The sequence below is a fragment of the Peromyscus maniculatus genome, chromosome 15 (genome assembly GCF_049852395.1).
Source record: "Peromyscus maniculatus bairdii isolate BWxNUB_F1_BW_parent chromosome 15, HU_Pman_BW_mat_3.1, whole genome shotgun sequence".
Taxonomy (NCBI): Eukaryota; Metazoa; Chordata; class Mammalia; order Rodentia; family Cricetidae; genus Peromyscus; species Peromyscus maniculatus.
In genome coordinates, this window is record NC_134866.1 from 11,683,517 (window position 1) to 11,699,850 (window position 16,334).

At 40.0% G+C, this 16,334-nt stretch overlaps 1 protein-coding gene across 2 annotated transcripts in view; it reads right to left on the reverse strand.

Annotated features, from left to right (window-relative positions):
• Dnah5 (dynein axonemal heavy chain 5) overlaps positions 1-16,334 on the reverse strand; it is a 289,991-nt gene that overhangs the window by 12,679 nt on the left and 260,978 nt on the right. For both annotated transcript variants that reach the window (XM_076551699.1, XM_076551697.1), the window contains exons 75-78: positions 15,574-15,789; positions 13,841-14,053; positions 8,553-8,705; positions 7,903-8,134 (exon numbers count right to left, since the gene is read on the reverse strand). In XM_076551699.1, coding sequence (XP_076407814.1) covers positions 7,903-8,134; positions 8,553-8,705; positions 13,841-14,053; positions 15,574-15,789 — 814 coding nt within the window. The remainder of the gene's footprint in view (positions 1-7,902; positions 8,135-8,552; positions 8,706-13,840; positions 14,054-15,573; positions 15,790-16,334) is intronic.

Below are 16,334 nucleotides of genomic sequence, written 5' to 3' on the forward strand. Positions count from 1 at the left end.
GTTGTTGTTGTTGTTGTGGGGCCCCATCTTCTTTCCGGAGACTTCAGTTGATGTTAGGCCTGGCCGTGATTTCCTGCAGAAAACTGATAAGAGACTCGAACACAAAGACATATATATGCAGCTAACTGAAGCCTTTTTTCTAGAATTAGTTAGTACTCTATATGACCATTCATATCTTAACAAAGTTTAAAATGTATATATATATTAATCTTGTAAATTTTGATATAAAATTTATACTTTAAGAAAAGTTTAAAGAATCAGAATAGAATCAAAGAGTTGAGATTAGTAATAGAATAGTCCCTTAATTAATTTGGCTTTTGTCCTGTCCCATAGCAGAAAATGGCTCTTTTATTCTGTCATGATACAGGGAGTTTGTATTTTCATTTTAACAACATGCTTGAGTTTAAAGAAGGAGAGAGCCATTCTCCAACTCCAAAGTCAGCTTTAAATTTTAATTGAACTGGGACTATTAGAAAACCAATAGTGTTAAATCTTTAGAGAAAAGCAGAAACAAACATTTAAGAAGACATAAAATTTTTTAGATAATATAAACCCATATGCCATATACTCCAATATACTCTGTTTCCTGGGATAGATGATTTGTCCCTTTTCTTCAGTTGTCTCATTTGTCTTGTGTCCTTCAGATTCCTTAACCTTCATTCTCCTAAAAGACAAAAACAAAAACCTTCCCCCAAGACTAATTTTGGGGATGTTCCTTTTTGGCAAGTTATTATCTGATTAAATGAAAAGACATGTGTTACAGGTACAAGTTAGTTTAAATTGGATGTTCATGCTGGTTGATGAACTATCACCTCCTCTAATTAAGAGGTTTCTCTTGTTCAAATCGAACCTTTATCAATTTTGATGGTACCCACAGCTTATCTTCTCCTATAGAAACAAAAGCAAAACCTCGTCCCCAACGTAATACATACCCTGGCTTCCATTCTGAGGTCAGCACATCCTTAAAGTATATAGGCTGATTTAATTCTGTAGTTTTTTCTATTACCCAATGTCTCTCTGCAGCTGTTGTTCCTTTCTCATTGGCATTCAGAAAATTCAAAGTTAATAGAGCATTATGCAGTCTATTTCTGGGGGTTTTTGTTACTCCTTTCTGTTTATTTAGCATATCCTTTAGAGTTCTGTTTGACCTTTCTATAACTGCTTGACCTGTAGGATTATGTGGTATACCTGTAATATGCTTTATATTGTAATAAGCAAAAAACTGTTTCATTTTAACAGAGACATATGATGGAGCATTGTCAGTTTTGATTTGTGCAGGTATACCCATAATGGCCATAACTTCTAGCAAATGAGTGATTACAGAATCAGCTTTTTCAGAACTCAAAGCAGTTGCCCATTGAAATCCTGAATAAGTATCGATAGTGTGGTGTACATATTTCAGTTTTCCAAATTCTGCAAAGTGAAACACGTCCATCTGCCAGATTTCATTCCTCTGAGTACCCTTTGGGTTACATCCTGCTGGTAATGGTGTTTGATTATAGAAGGAACAAGTAGGACATTTCTTTACTATTTCTTTGGCTTGTTGCCAGGTTATGGGAAAATCCTTTTTTAAACCTTTACTATTGACATGATGTTTTTTATGAAATTCTGAGGCCTCCAGCACATTTCCTATCAATAATTTATCAATCTCATCATTGCCTTGTGCTAGAGGGCCTGGCAGACCAGTATGAGATCGGATGTGAGTTATATATAAAGGATGACTCCTTTTCCTGATTGTATCTTGTAATTGAATAAATAGTGAAGTTAATTCTGAAGCATCAGGGATAAATTCTGCAGTCTCAATATGTAATACCACTCTTTCAGCATACTGAGAGTCAGTTACTATGTTGAGAGGTTCTGAAAAATCCATTAATACCAACAGAATAGCATACAATTCTGATTTTTGCACTGAATTATAAGGACTTTGTACCACTTTACTTAAATTTTCTGATTTGTAACCTGCCTTTCCTTGTTTGTTGGCATCTGTATAAAATGTACGAACTCCAGATATGGGTTTTTGCCGTACAATTCGAGGCAAGATCCAATCAGCTCTCTTTATAAAATCAATTCTGTTGCTTTTGGGATATTTGCTGTTAATTTCTCCCAAAAAATTACTGCAAGCTCTTTGCCAAGGTTCACTTTCTGTCCATAATTTTTCAATGTCCTCCTTAGTTAAAGGTACGACAATTTCTGCTGAGTCTATGCCTGCTAATTGACGAAGTCTCAATTTTCCTTTCCAAATCAAGTCAGAGATTTTTTCCCCATAAGTTTTTAATTTTTTATTTGGTTTATTTGGTAAAAATATCCATTCCAATATAATATCTTCCCTCTGCATTAATATTCCAGTAGGGGAATGCCTAGAGGGTAAAATAACCAAAATGCAATCCAGCTTTGGATCAATACGATCCACGTGCCCTTCATGTACTTTCTTTTCTACCAAGGCCAATTCTTTCTCAGCTTCAGGTGATAATTCTCTTGGACTATTTAAGTCCTTGTCACCTTCTAAGGTTTTGAACAAATTAGTCAGTTCATCATTTTTTACCCCAACAATAGTTCGTAGATGAGAAATATCTCCAAATAATCTTTGAAAGTCATTAAGAGTCTGTAGTCTATCTCTCCGAATTTGCACCTTTTGGGGTCTAATTTTTTGTAGCTCTATTTTATATCCTAAATAATTAATAGAATCTCCTCTTTGTATTTTTTCAGGAGCAATTTGTAATCCCCAGCAAGGCAAAATTTTCTTTACTTCTTCAAACATTCTTTCTAAAGTATCTGCATTTGAGTCAGCTAGTAAAATATCATCCATATAATGATAAATTATAGATTTAGGAAATTTTTTACGTATCACTTCCAATGGCTGTTGTACAAAATATTGGCACAGAGTTGGGCTATTTAACATTCCCTGTGGGAGGACCCTCCATTGAAATCTTTTAACCGGTTGAGAATTATTATAAGTAGGCACTGTGAAAGCAAATCTTTCTCTGTCTTTTTCTTGTAAGGGTATTGAAAAGAAACAGTCTTTTAAATCAATAACTATGAGAGGCCATCCTTTTGGTAACAGAGTAGGCAAAGGAATTCCAGATTGTAGAGAGCCCATCGGCTGAATTACTTTGTTAATTGCTCTAAGGTCTGTTACCATTCTCCATTTACCAGATTTCTTTTTAATAACAAATACAGGAGAATTCCAAGGGCTGGTTGACTGTTCAATATGCTGAGCATTTAACTGTTCTTCTACCAGCTCTTCTAAAGCCTGGAGTTTCTCTGTTGTTAAAGGCCATTGCTGAACCCATACAGGCTTGTCTGTTAACCATTTTAAAGGTAGAGCTGTTGGTATTTTTGGAGGATTATCAGTTGTTGTGCCCTGTTCTTGTATAATATGGATGGCTGGTGACCACTCAAAATAATGCCTTCTAATATTTCTCTCAGAAACATGTGCTAGTTTATGATTTGTTTCTGAGATTGGAGGGATTTTAATCTGAGTATTCCATTGTTGCAACAAGTCTCGACCCCACAGGTTCATAGCTATGTTAGCGACATATGGTTTTAATTTTCCTCTCTGTCCTTCTGGACCTATACATTCCAGCCATCTTGCACTCTGTTTCACTCCAGATAATGTCCCAATTCCTAACAGTTGAACGTTTACCTCCTGAAGAGGCCAAGCTGGATGCCAAAATTCTGGTGCAATTATGGTAATGTCCGCACCTGTGTCTACCAGACCAGACAACAAAACACCATTTATTTTTATCGTTAATTTTGGTCTCTGTTCATTAATAGAAGTTTGCCAAAAAATTTTCTTTATGTTTTCTCCTGAATTTTCTATTCTCTCTTTTTCATCATCCTGACCAGCCTGATTTATTCCAATAGTCATTTGGTTATTTAATCGCTCAGAGCAGGGATTTCCTCTACAGCTGCAGGAAAGGTTTGAACTGGTTTTGCTATGGGGGCCTGCATGAGGCCCCTCCGGGAGTTTCCCGAAAACTGAGGCAAAGGATTACCCTGTCTGTCCTTTGTTGATCTACATTCGTTGGTCCAGTGTTTTCCCTTACCACACCTTCTGCATACTCCAGAAGGAAGGGGCATTCTGTTGCCATTGTTCCTTGAAGAAACATTGCTTCTAGGATTGACCTGTTTACAGTCCCTTTTAAAATGTCCTTGCTTTCCACACCCAAAACATCTAACACTCCTCAAACCTTTTGAAATTACTTCTCCTACCCACGTATCATGCTCATCAACCTCAACATTAATTGTTTCTCTAATCCAATCTTCCAAAGGTGCAGATCTTGCCCTTAACGGCCTGATTATTCTTTTGCATGCTGCATTCGCATTCTCAAATGCCAAAGCTTCAATTATTGCCTTACTAGCTTCTGATCCTGAGACCATTCTGTTTACTGCTGAAGCCAGTCTTTCTAAAAAATCTGTGAAAGATTCTTTAGGGCCTTGCATAACCTTTGTGAATGACTCATGTTTTTTTCCTGGTTCATCAACTCTGTCCCATGCATTCAAGGCTGCCATTCGACATAAAATTACGGTTTGAACATCATATAAACATTCTGTTTGTATTGAAGCATATTGGCCTTCTCCAATAAGCTGATCCTGACAAACTTGTATTCCTTTATCCCTCCATTGTGTTTCTACGTTTCTAGCTTCCTCCTTAAACCAAGTCAGAAATTGAATTCTCTGGCTGGGTTCCAGAACAGCTTGTGCAAGGTCCCGCCAGTCCTGTGGTATAATCCTATTATATGTTGACCAAGAGTTTAACATTTGCTTTACATATGGGGAATGCATGCCATAAGATACTATTGCCTCCTTAAACCTTTTAAAATCCATCAGTTCAATTGGAGCCCAGATATTTTGTGTAGCCATTTGATCAGGCATCTGCTGTACGGTTACAGGATAAATTAAGGATGATTGTGTGAAAACAGGCTTTCTTTCTGTAACCTTATGATCCAAACTTGAACCAACTTCACTGTTAAAATTAACAGGTTTTTCTAAAGCTGTTATCCTGGCACTTAAATCGACTATCTTTTTAAATAGTAAAATGAGAATAAGCATGGTGATTAACTGCATAATTCCCATAATACTAATCTTTTCATATAGTTGTTCCATTGTCAGACTGCCTAAAATTTCAAACAAAACCCAATTTTCTTCCAATGTACACAGGAAACCCATTTTTTTAAATGTGGAAAAAATTTGTCTTTTAAATAGTTTCCTTTATGACTTACCAAATCTGCGTAGAACAGTAGAAATCCGAGCGAATTTCAAAACAGCCACCTAGAGTCCTAGGTGTAAATCCAGAGAGAGAGAGAGAGAGAGAGAGAGAGAGAGAGAGAGAGAGAGAGAGAGAGAAACAGAGAGACAGAGAGAAAGCAAGAGAGAAAGCAAAAGCGAAAGCGAAAGTGAAAGTGAAAGTGAAAGTGAAAGTGAAAGCGAAGGGGTAGCCGGCTAAAGCTTAAAGCCAGCCACTTGTTCCCTCTGAGCCGAGTCAAGGCTTGGCTTTACAGCCAGGGGCCCTGTTTAGCAGGGCAGGCCTGAGCTGTTTGTAGCACTGGCTTTAAGCAAGCAGCTCACAGTCCGGCCTGAGCCCAAGCAGACCTGGGCTGGGGCTAGGGAGCCGGCTGCTCCGGCTAGGGAGCCGGCCCCAAGCAGTTTTTAATGGATTCTTGTCACGTTGGGCGCCAGATGTAGATGTAACCAATCGTATTATTAAAATAAGAAACACAGAGCCAAGGTAAAAGAGAAAAGCCGAGAGGTCAGAGCTCAGAGATAAAATCTTACCTCCTGCAGTGCTCCTAGCTTCCCCGAGAGAGGGAGCTACTTCCTGTGTCCCTCTTTAAATAATCTTTCTGTTCTGCCTTCTCATTGGTTGTAAACCCAACCACATGACTGCCTCATCAATGCCTGTAAGTACCGCCCTCCAGGTCTTAAAGGCGTATGTCTCCAATACTGGCTGTATCCCTGAACACACAGAAATCTACCTAGCTCTTCTAACCACCACGCTCTCACTATGGCTCTAATAGCTCTGACCCCAGGGCAACTTTATTTATTAACATAAAATTAAAATAACATTTCAGTACAAATAAAATATCACCACAGATGACTGCAGGTATTGACATCAGTATTAATAAAGTTTAGTATGAACACCACATCCACAAGTAGCAAACCTGACACTTGCTTCCTGTATCTCCCCCAAGCTTTGAAACTGAGTTCCACTAGAATGGGAATCCTGTCTGGTCTTTGCTAGTGCAGCTTTAGCAGCAGAATGACATTTTTCAGATGGCAAGAATCAAGTACATAGTCACTGAATGACTAGGTGAACTCATGCTATTTCCCTCTACCAAGAAAAGTCTTTCTCCAACTCCCAGCCATACTCATTCTTGCCCACATCTCAAAATCAGTCTAACTAACCCAAGCTCGTGGGCAGAGGTGTTTCCCCTCTAGGTTACCTAAACATTCTGAACACATCTCTATCACAGTATTTTTTTAATTGTATTTTAATATTAGTTTGTACTAGTCTTGGTCAGTGGGCTGTGTGTCCTTATAGTCAAGACCTGGTTCATAATTATCTTTGTCTACTAGTATGTTATACTAGGTTATAGCTAGTATATGTTAAATGAGTAGCAAATGTTTGTTTGCCTAGAAATATTTAAGGGCTGCAGAGAAAGCTAAGCAGGTTAGAGCGCTTGCACTTCTTGCAGAGGACATGGTTTGTTTCCTAGCACTCACATGACAGTCTACAACCATCTATTAACCCAATTGTAGGGCATCCAGATCCATCTTCTGGTCCTTGTGGACAGATACTAGGCATGCATGTAGTGCACATATAGACACAAAGACAAAACACTCATATACATAAATAAATAATTAACCCAAGTCTAGTGTCATAGGCCTATAATCTCAGATACTTTGGCAGCTGAAACAGGAGGATTCCAAGTTCAAGATCAGCATTTTCCTTACATGTGGGAGACCCTGTATTTAATCCTCAGTACCAAAATGAAAAGAAATATGGAGTTTACAACCTCTCTTCCATGAGCCAACTTTCCAAGTGTGATATTTATCTATGGTATCAGAATATCATCATCCTTTAAACATGTTATCTCTTTCTTTACTTACTCAAAGAAAAAAATCATTTTTTATTATATCATTAAATCACTTCTTTCTAGGGACCCACAATCATGGCTATCTCTAGAGTTTATAACTCATGCTTCCAAATGAACTACTCCCTGGAGAGAAAATGTGAAGCCAACAGTGGGAAACACTTGATGTATTTTTAGATTTCTGAAATAGAACTGTGATAATGCAGAAAAATGTGTGCCTCGTCGAAACAGTCTTATATCCATTGGATAAAATAGGAACCAACCATTTTCTTCTTTAAGCTACACAATTAGTCTAAATGTCCCCAGATTCAGTCTGTATTTCACAACCTGACTCAAACCCACAAACTAGTAGAGCCACTCCTCTTGGTAAGCCCTGTGTACAAAAAAACAAAATCATATCACTTGCCTCAGCTCCCTCTTCCTGTCCATTCTTCAACACCAGGCCAGAGCCAACAGCTCCTGGTGCTCAGTTCCTGGCCTCTTGGTCCCACAGTTATCTCATACTTTTTCTCTCCATATATTTCTTTCTGATCTCATCTATGAAACTGTATCTATGAAGGCCCCATCAGTCTTCATGCATATGTTATCTGCTTTACCAGGCAGGCAAGAACTGACTATTATCTCTATAATAGCATTCAAGAAAAGGTCTAGAGATCAGTAGATATTCATGTAACATGGGTATGAATATGGAGCTGGTTGATAAAACAGTAAAATCCCTGTTGCTTGATAGCAAAGTCATGAGACTATGTATTTATAAATCAGTCAGTGCTGTAGTACCAACCCTCTCTGAAGGTTCAAGACAACTTACTGTTGTTTTCTGCATAAATCCTTATGACAGGCATCAACTCAAAAAGCACTTTGGGCTTGGATTCAATGAGTCTCATGTTCCTTTTGTCCCAGCCAGCACCCTCAAGATACAAGCCGTAGACATAGACCCCTTCTGTGGGAGGGGCAGAAACATCATCCTTCATCAGTTTGGTGACTTCGTTGCAAAGAACCATATTGTCCAGAGCCCAGCCTTTGTTGGCCCGAGTTATTTCCTATTCAATTCAACAAAAAAAGACATAGGGAACAATTAGAAGTTTGTCTTCATTGGAGAAGCAAAAATATAATCAAGTTATTCAAGTTATCCTCATTCAAAGGAACTGGTGTAGTATTTAAAGAATTTAAAAGATTCTCTCATTTAAAAAAAAAGTCCATTTTCTAATTTAACCATTTGCACTTTAAATGGGGAACTATAAAATTAAAATCAACATAGAAATAAAAATAAATATTTGAAGTTCAAGCTATCAACTTGGGAATAAATAGCTATATTTATACTGACAACAAGGTAACTGCTAGTACCAAACAGAGGTAGTCACTCTCTGTCTTATTATATTCTTTAAAGCTATAAGGAAAGAAGAGGAGGTTGCAGAGGGAAATTACAGCAGCACAATGAGCCTAAGTCAGAGCCATTACCTGTCGCATCGCAGTTAAAAACCCCTGGGGGTTAAAAAAGCCAGTCATCCAAAAGCAATGGGGTCGGCCATTGAAAATCCAGGAGGTGAACTGGCAGTTTCTTTCTAAGAGTTCAGTAAACCAGAAACCCAGGGTACTTGAAACCCACGAGGCCTGAAACACATAGATTAAAACAACCCTTCAATGTAGGTTTGATTCAGCCATGTAAACTAACTGTACTCACTGGGGAAACAAGCAGTCAACTGTCCCTTCAGTCTTGAATTTCCCTTGAGCGCTGACCTGTAAACTTTCTCCCTCGCATTAATGATGTGAACGTAAGTTAATGATGTGAATTCGCAGAGCTGAGAATCATGATACTACCACCACCTTCTACCTGTGAGTATATTCATCACTAACTCTGCTATGAAGTATCAAAACCATCTACAGAATGGAATTTAACAGGCATAGTTATCAATCATGACTAGGCTACAATTTCAATAGATACTGTATAAAGACAAGATTTCTATTTACATAAATAAGCTCATGGCATCGTCAAGATAAGTCAACACTTTAAAATGCATTCCGTGCACAACACATCACAGAAGCCATTCTCTGCCTATTTTAATGAAGTAAACAACAGTTGTGCTCTTGAGTGTGTATCTCGTTAAGGAGCAGAAAGGGAAACCTAGCTCCCTTTACCATCCACAATTTATCTGTACGTGTTGCTCCTAACTTTCTCCCCAAATTCACTTGAGTAATTTCCTTTATGACAACGGGCATGGATGTCATTAATGCAACAGGAGCAGCACCGTGGGGAAGAATCTGCAAATCATAGGTTATAACATTTCACTGTAATTGCAACATTTTCAGTAGGAATAAATGTCGTAATCAACTTGGGTAGGTATCCCACTTGAATTTTAAATATCATTACAATTAATTTGCCTATATTTCAAGAGCTTCTGTAATTCTACAGACTGATAGTAACATTAATGGAAGAAAACTGTATAAAATGATCATAATTTAAGAATTAGGTGGCTCATTCTAGTCTACCTTTATAGGTATGTTAGATAAAAAATGTGCTAAAAAATCACATTTGGCCTCAGAGTAAAGGGGCTCTTAAATGAGAGGCTGCCACCTACAAAAACTCTTGTTCTGTTCCAGTGCCTCTCAGGGGCTGGCAGGGCTGAGTGAGATGGCTTAGAGGGAACAAATTTGCAAGGCCAGTGACTTGGAAGGTTCTCCATCTGTCGGCAGTAAGAACGGGAGTTCAAATGGGAAGTGTTCAGGCCTTTGCAATGAATTTGTGAAAGGTGAGAAAGAAGGAAAGGAGCTCTGGTCAATGCTGACTCAGAGTTCCCAGGCTATGTGGCTCAAGAGGCATAGTGACATCGTCAAATAAGGTGGAGACAAAAACAAGAAGTCCTAGTTGCCAAATATTGGTCAATATCTGGGTAAGATATGTGAGGCTAAGCACTGATAAGCCTCGTGAGTGGTGTGTGTGTGTGTGTGTGTGTGTGTGTGTGTGTGTGTGTGTGTGTGTGTGTTGCACTCATGTCATTGTGTGGGTGTGCCTATACCCATGTACACTACACACTTTAAGAAACCAGGGGACACCAGGTGTCTTGCTCTATTACTCCCCACTCTCCACCTTACTGTCTGAGACAGGCTCTCTCACTGAACTGGAGCCTGCAGTCTCTCAGGATCTGCCTGTCTACATTCCCCAGTGTTGGGGTACCGGCGTGTGATTCCATGCATGTATGAATTTTAACATGGGTGCTGGGGTTTTGAACTCGGGTCCTCATGCTTCTGTTAGCAAGCACTGTTACTAACACAGCATCTCTGTCCTAAAAAAAAAATTCCCCAGACTCTGCTACTTCTAATCCTGTCAAGATACCTTTCTATTTTGCTGAAGAAATGTAAGCCTCCCAAAACCTCCTTCTGCCCATCTCACCTCTATCTAGTGCCTCCCTCTGTATTCTCAGCCTGGCCCCATCCTCAACAATCCTGTTCTCCCAGTCCTTCATACTTCATCTTTAGCATCTAGTGCCATGAACAGAAGATACCTCTGGACCACACCTCTTCCCTAAGCATTGCCTCCACATCTATATACTGACATCAACCTCCTGCAGGGCAGACTTTATAGCCTTCTGTCTTCCTTGTACACCATAGCCCTCCAAACAAGGGCTGTCACAAATGCCCTTATCCTCTTTGTTATCTGCTCTTCACTTTGGAAGCATTTTCTTCCGAGGAGTCTTGTGCCTATACATTCCATCTTATCCATTCTGGCATCTGTCACCTCATGATCATCCACTGGTGGTCATGCTGGCTTACACTTACACTCAGTAACTCAGATACTCAAAATGGCGATGGTGGTGATGGTGTTCGGAGTGGTGGAGGTAGAAGAACTGAAGATGACTGTGGTGAAGGTGGCCATACTGGAGGAAGAAGTGGTGCTGGTGCTGGTAGCCGTGGTGGTGGCCACAACAGGGGCAGCAGAAGTAGACATGGTGGAGGAGATGGCAGTGGGAGTGATGGGGTGACAGCGGCAGTAGTGAAGCTGGGAGTCATTAGTAATGGTGCAGTCTTGCTAATAACCACAAGCACTTACATGACACTGGCCACACACCATGCACTCTTATGAGCAACGTAACATCAGCATCCATAAGAATGATTCATTTAGCATAATACCTTTTCAACTAACAATCATCTCAGCTCTAAGAAGCCTCCAGAACATATTTCTTTATTCCTCTACGCCCACATTCAAGCCCCAGATACATTCATCATCAAATATTGTTTTCTTGGGAGGCATTCTCTTTCTATACTCCTGAAATTATTCTATTGCTTGAAAGCTCCATTTATAAAACCCTCTGGATACCTCTACCCCCTTCCTCTCACACTAACAAAGTAAAGAAACTTATTTGGCTGGAGATTGTTCCAAATATAGGTTATCAAACTGCCCATGAGCTTTCTATGCTTTCCAGGCTCCCAAACAGTTAGGATGGGTCTCTGGCTCAAATACTGATTCATGGATGGTTAAGTGGAAAAGCCATGGCACAGCTCCTAGCTAGGAAGCCTACATCTAGTTTTCTTGACCATTCATCTGCCCTCTGCTACGATAACTTCGGAGTCCCTATGTTCCAGGTGGCACAGCTTTCAGATCTCAGGGTCTCCACTAGGTTCTCACAGAGTAATTTGATGGAACAAGGGGCCCACTTGACTTCTGAGAAACATATCAAAGTTGGTAAATTTAACATCTCCTAAAATATGTGAAAATATGACTCAGTGCGTCATATATGGGACAACAGCTTTTCGGAACATCACAGCACTTTCAGGAAATACAGAGATTCCTATCAGGGAGCCGAGCTCTCCCTGTTTTGTTTAGGACTGAAGTGTCTGTAGGGAGCACACAGCTTGCTCAGTAGCTACTGGGGGATGAGCTGCCCATTGCAGTGCTGTCTATGGGTAAACTTGCTACTTTTAGGTTCTATTTTAAGAAACCCTCTTGTCAGCCAATATCATACATATTCTCTAACAGTAGCCTTTTCAGTAAATGTTCTATAATCTTCCAACACTGTGCTGACCTTTACTTTTTGAAACCAAGGAGGAAAAGAGCCAAATATTGAATCTTCACAATCAGGCTAGTCTATACCACCCCCAAAACTCCTGTTTCCCATTTCATTCTCTAACCATAACCTACAGATTAAAGAATTTATGCAACTTGAGGTGATAATGCTCATCCCCAGAGTCATGGACTATCTAACAAACACTCTAGTACCATGCATGAGAAATGTTCTTTCAGGTTGGTGGTCACAAGAGTCCAAGAGACACCACCCTGAACAATATAGGCTATGCCTATACACTTGAGTGTCTCCCAGAACTCAAAGTTAAGGCTTTGTTGCTGAAGACATGATGCATTTTTGATGCAGGACTTGGAGTAATAGATCAGAAACTGATCGGAAGATTCAGCCCTGAGGACTCACTCTTGCGCAAGCTATCAAGGGAAGAGGAACATCCAGGAGTCTTATCCAGCTGTAAAACCTATGAAGCAAAATTATGACTGGACCAAAAACATTCCCAGAATGCTAACATAGTGGCACATTCATCTTGGGTGTTACCAACAGCTGCCTAATTGAATTTAAGCCTACTTGGCAGGAAGGAAATCATTTCTGATACTATAAAAGTAGCCAGCTCACTATAGCTGGAGAGGTCATAGACCTGTGAGGAAAACCTACTGCTTTCACTTTCCTAAAGCAACATAACTGTATTGTAAATATCCATCCTTATACTCATAGACAAGTATAGGTCCTACCCTCATAAAGAAGTCTCTTTTTACAGCAAAAGGAGACCATTATAGAAGGCCATAACTAATCAAACTGCAGAGAGCAACAAACCACGAGGTGCTCAGCTCCAGTTGGTACAACACAATCCCTGAATCTAAGGCTCAGGGAACATCAAAGAGGAGAGTGGAAAGACGAGAATAGACAGAGGACCAGAAAGCGTGCTGTACGATTGTGCCTTCTACCTATAGCAGGAAAGCTGTACCCATGAAATCTCAACAACACAGCTGCCCAGACAAGACCCGCACAATGTCAACAACAGTCGATACCCCAGTGTTCATGAGGAAATCTCGTGGGCCCCACTCCTAGGTGAAGAGCTGCAAGAGATTACCAACTGCTGAGAGAGGGAGATGAGGCCCTGACTGGTTATGTAATACCTAGTGATCAACCCCGGATGTATACACATGCAGGATACACTGCCCAGGCACAGCAAATTGTGGTCATATAGTTATTCATTTGTATGGATGTGTAACAACAATGGCTAAAGAAGAGGAAACTCAGGAACGGGGGTGTGAGTGCATGGGAGGAACAGAAAGCAAGAGGATGAAAGAGCATGCTGTAGTTATTTTAAAATAATAAATAAATAAAGAGAGAGCTGGCCCAGTGATTAAGAGCACTTCCTGCTCTTACAGAGGACCTGGGTTCAGTTCCTAGCATCCACATTTGGTGGCTTACAACTGCCTGTAAGTCCATATAAAGGGGCTCTGATGACCTATTGTGACTCTGTGGGCATCTGTATGTGTGTGAACCACATTTATAGACTTAAGCACCGAGGTCCACATAAAATAAATAAATAAACCTTTTTTATTTCAAAATTAAATTTGGTAGACAAGCGCAGACTGAGGAGTGGCCCCTAAGCATCACTAAGCCCAGGAACCAAACTAGGTCAGTGACTCTTCGATGGCGCCCACTCTCCAGTGTTCCCCACTGTGGTTATAGCCACTCACAAAGCGGGAATAGGACTGTTCTTACCTTTTTCCATCGAGCAGGGATTCTGGCATCAAACATGCAATCCAGAGCATCGCGCAGATTTTCGCTCATGATAATGGTGCCATCCACAGCCAGTTTCAGCTCAGTCAGGGTGCTGCGGACGAGGCTAAGCACCCTCTGCATCCTGTCAATCTCCTGCCTGAGGAAAATGTTCATGGGCTGGAATGGCCCCATCTTCTGCAATCTGTCTTTCACCTTCCATGGAGACATTCGAAGTGCACATTAGGAACTAGATAGCTACTGCGGTAGCATAGGATTGTGCCCTGGGATTCTAAATAAACCCTGCGTTTTACAATGCCACAAATAATAAACTTTTAGTTTTTCAACAACAAAATAAAAAAGCAGGTATAAGAAAGCAAGTATCTTGTACATGACAAAAGCATATATTGTATAGAACCTGTGAAAAAGAACAGGGAGCCATTAATTCAGAGGAACCTGCAAAATGTATATAGCTATATTATAAAGTGTATATAACCACTTTATCAAATGAACTTACTAGGAATTATTTATTCCCTGCCAATGTGACATATGTGTGAGTACATGCAGCTGTGTGTTCATGTATGAAATCACTGGGCCAGTTGTCTCAAATAACTAGACATCTATTTTTAAAGCACTTTGTTTTTTTTTTTCCATAAGCACAGATACCTGTTCATTCCTTTCTATTTTATAGGTATTTGTTGAGAATCTTCTATTTAGCAGATAATGTGTGAGGCTGGACTATTTTATGCTAGAGTGGTTCTGACAAATTCTGCAAAAGAATGTCTCTTCAGAAATCTAGTTACCATGTTTTGTTAGAGAATTATTCTATTTCAGATATTTTAATTGCTTCATAAATATTTCGACCTCCAGTAGATGCAATGGCCTCTCTTCCAACACTGTAATAAAGAGACCTTACGAAAGCTGGAAACAGTATTGATTTTCTCCAAACGAGTGATCAGAGATTCTCCCAGGGAAATTATTCCCTTGTCAAGAGACCCTTGAGCACAGTTTTAGTCGCCAAAATAGTCTGCTCAGTAGGAATGACAGGATGCCAAAGCCACTTGTGTGTGGCCAGGCACTGTGTCTTGCAGGCACCTCTTAGACCATATGAAAAATAACTTACTTCTTGTTTCATTAAAGATTTCTAAACCATATCAGAGTAATTGTCTTTAAAAAAAATGCACTGAATGCTAAAACATTAACTTCCATGATTATAAACTGCTTAGAAGCCATCTATATACCAAAAGAATCAGTTTTCAAAGTTAGTTATATAAAAAACAGAAGAGTGATGCCAGAAAATGCAGCCTCCCTGAAATGAAGAAGACCTGCATTGTAAGTGTGCATTAAGTCACACACATACACATGCACATGCACACACACACACACATGCATACACACACTCACACACACATACACACACAAGCATGTACACGCAACTAACTGGTCCTTCACTCTGATAGTCCAATGCTTTCATTTAAACAATGGCACTATGAAGAACCTCAAGGAAGGCTCTACAAAGTAACACTAATCCGGCAAGACACATATCAGCAAGTAATAAACACTGACATTCATGCAAAGCTTCTTCATGGTTTTCCGTTTGCAGTTTGTCAAGAAGCTCCCTTAGTTCTGAATGTTATCTTTCACTTCAGAAGCTTAATTTTGCCCTTGCTTCCTTCCTCCTCACTCCCGGACAAACAGAGTCATCTGAGGCAGATGCCAGGATTTCATGGACTCACTTCAAAAGGGCTGTAATCTTCTGGAAGCTTCTCCAGCATATCATCAGCCAGGCGGGCCACTACAGCCTCCCGCGTCTCGTCCCCTCCACCGGAGCTGTCCTTAGGCTGGATGCCCAGGATGGTGTCCAGCACATCCTTGGCCAGCTTGCTCTGGTAAGTAATGTCGGCATTGGGGTGCAGCCCAAACACTTCTGGGCTGTCATAGGCAGGCAGGCTCTGAGCAGCAAAAACCCCAGATAAGCATGCACCGATATCATCAATTAAATTACAGAGTCAGGAAATAAACAGGTTTCGATTAGAATAAACACTTACTATGTCTCACTTGTGACCCGCTACCAACCCTAATAATTTCTCCACTTATCCGAAATGAAAAGTTGTAACACTGAGAAACAAAAAACAAACTGGAGCAAAATTTACCTAGAGACACAGACTTCTTATACACATGCAAGACAAAAAGGGAGCTTTTTTGGATAGTCCAGTTAAAATCGTTTTATATGAATGTTGTATAATTAATGGCTATTGTATTGATACAAATGGCAGGAAATCAGAGTTTTAGGAAGCATGGCTCAAATAAGACTGAGGGCGGAAACTGTTCTGTCCTAGGGAGAAAAATGGTGGCTAGGAAATAGTCAGAACACAACAGAGAAAAACAGAGCGAGAGAATGAGACACAACCAGAAACAGAACAATCAAGGAGGAAGTCTCCTCACCCACTGGGAAAGGAAAATGTACCTACAATTTGACATGTATTTCTAGATGTGG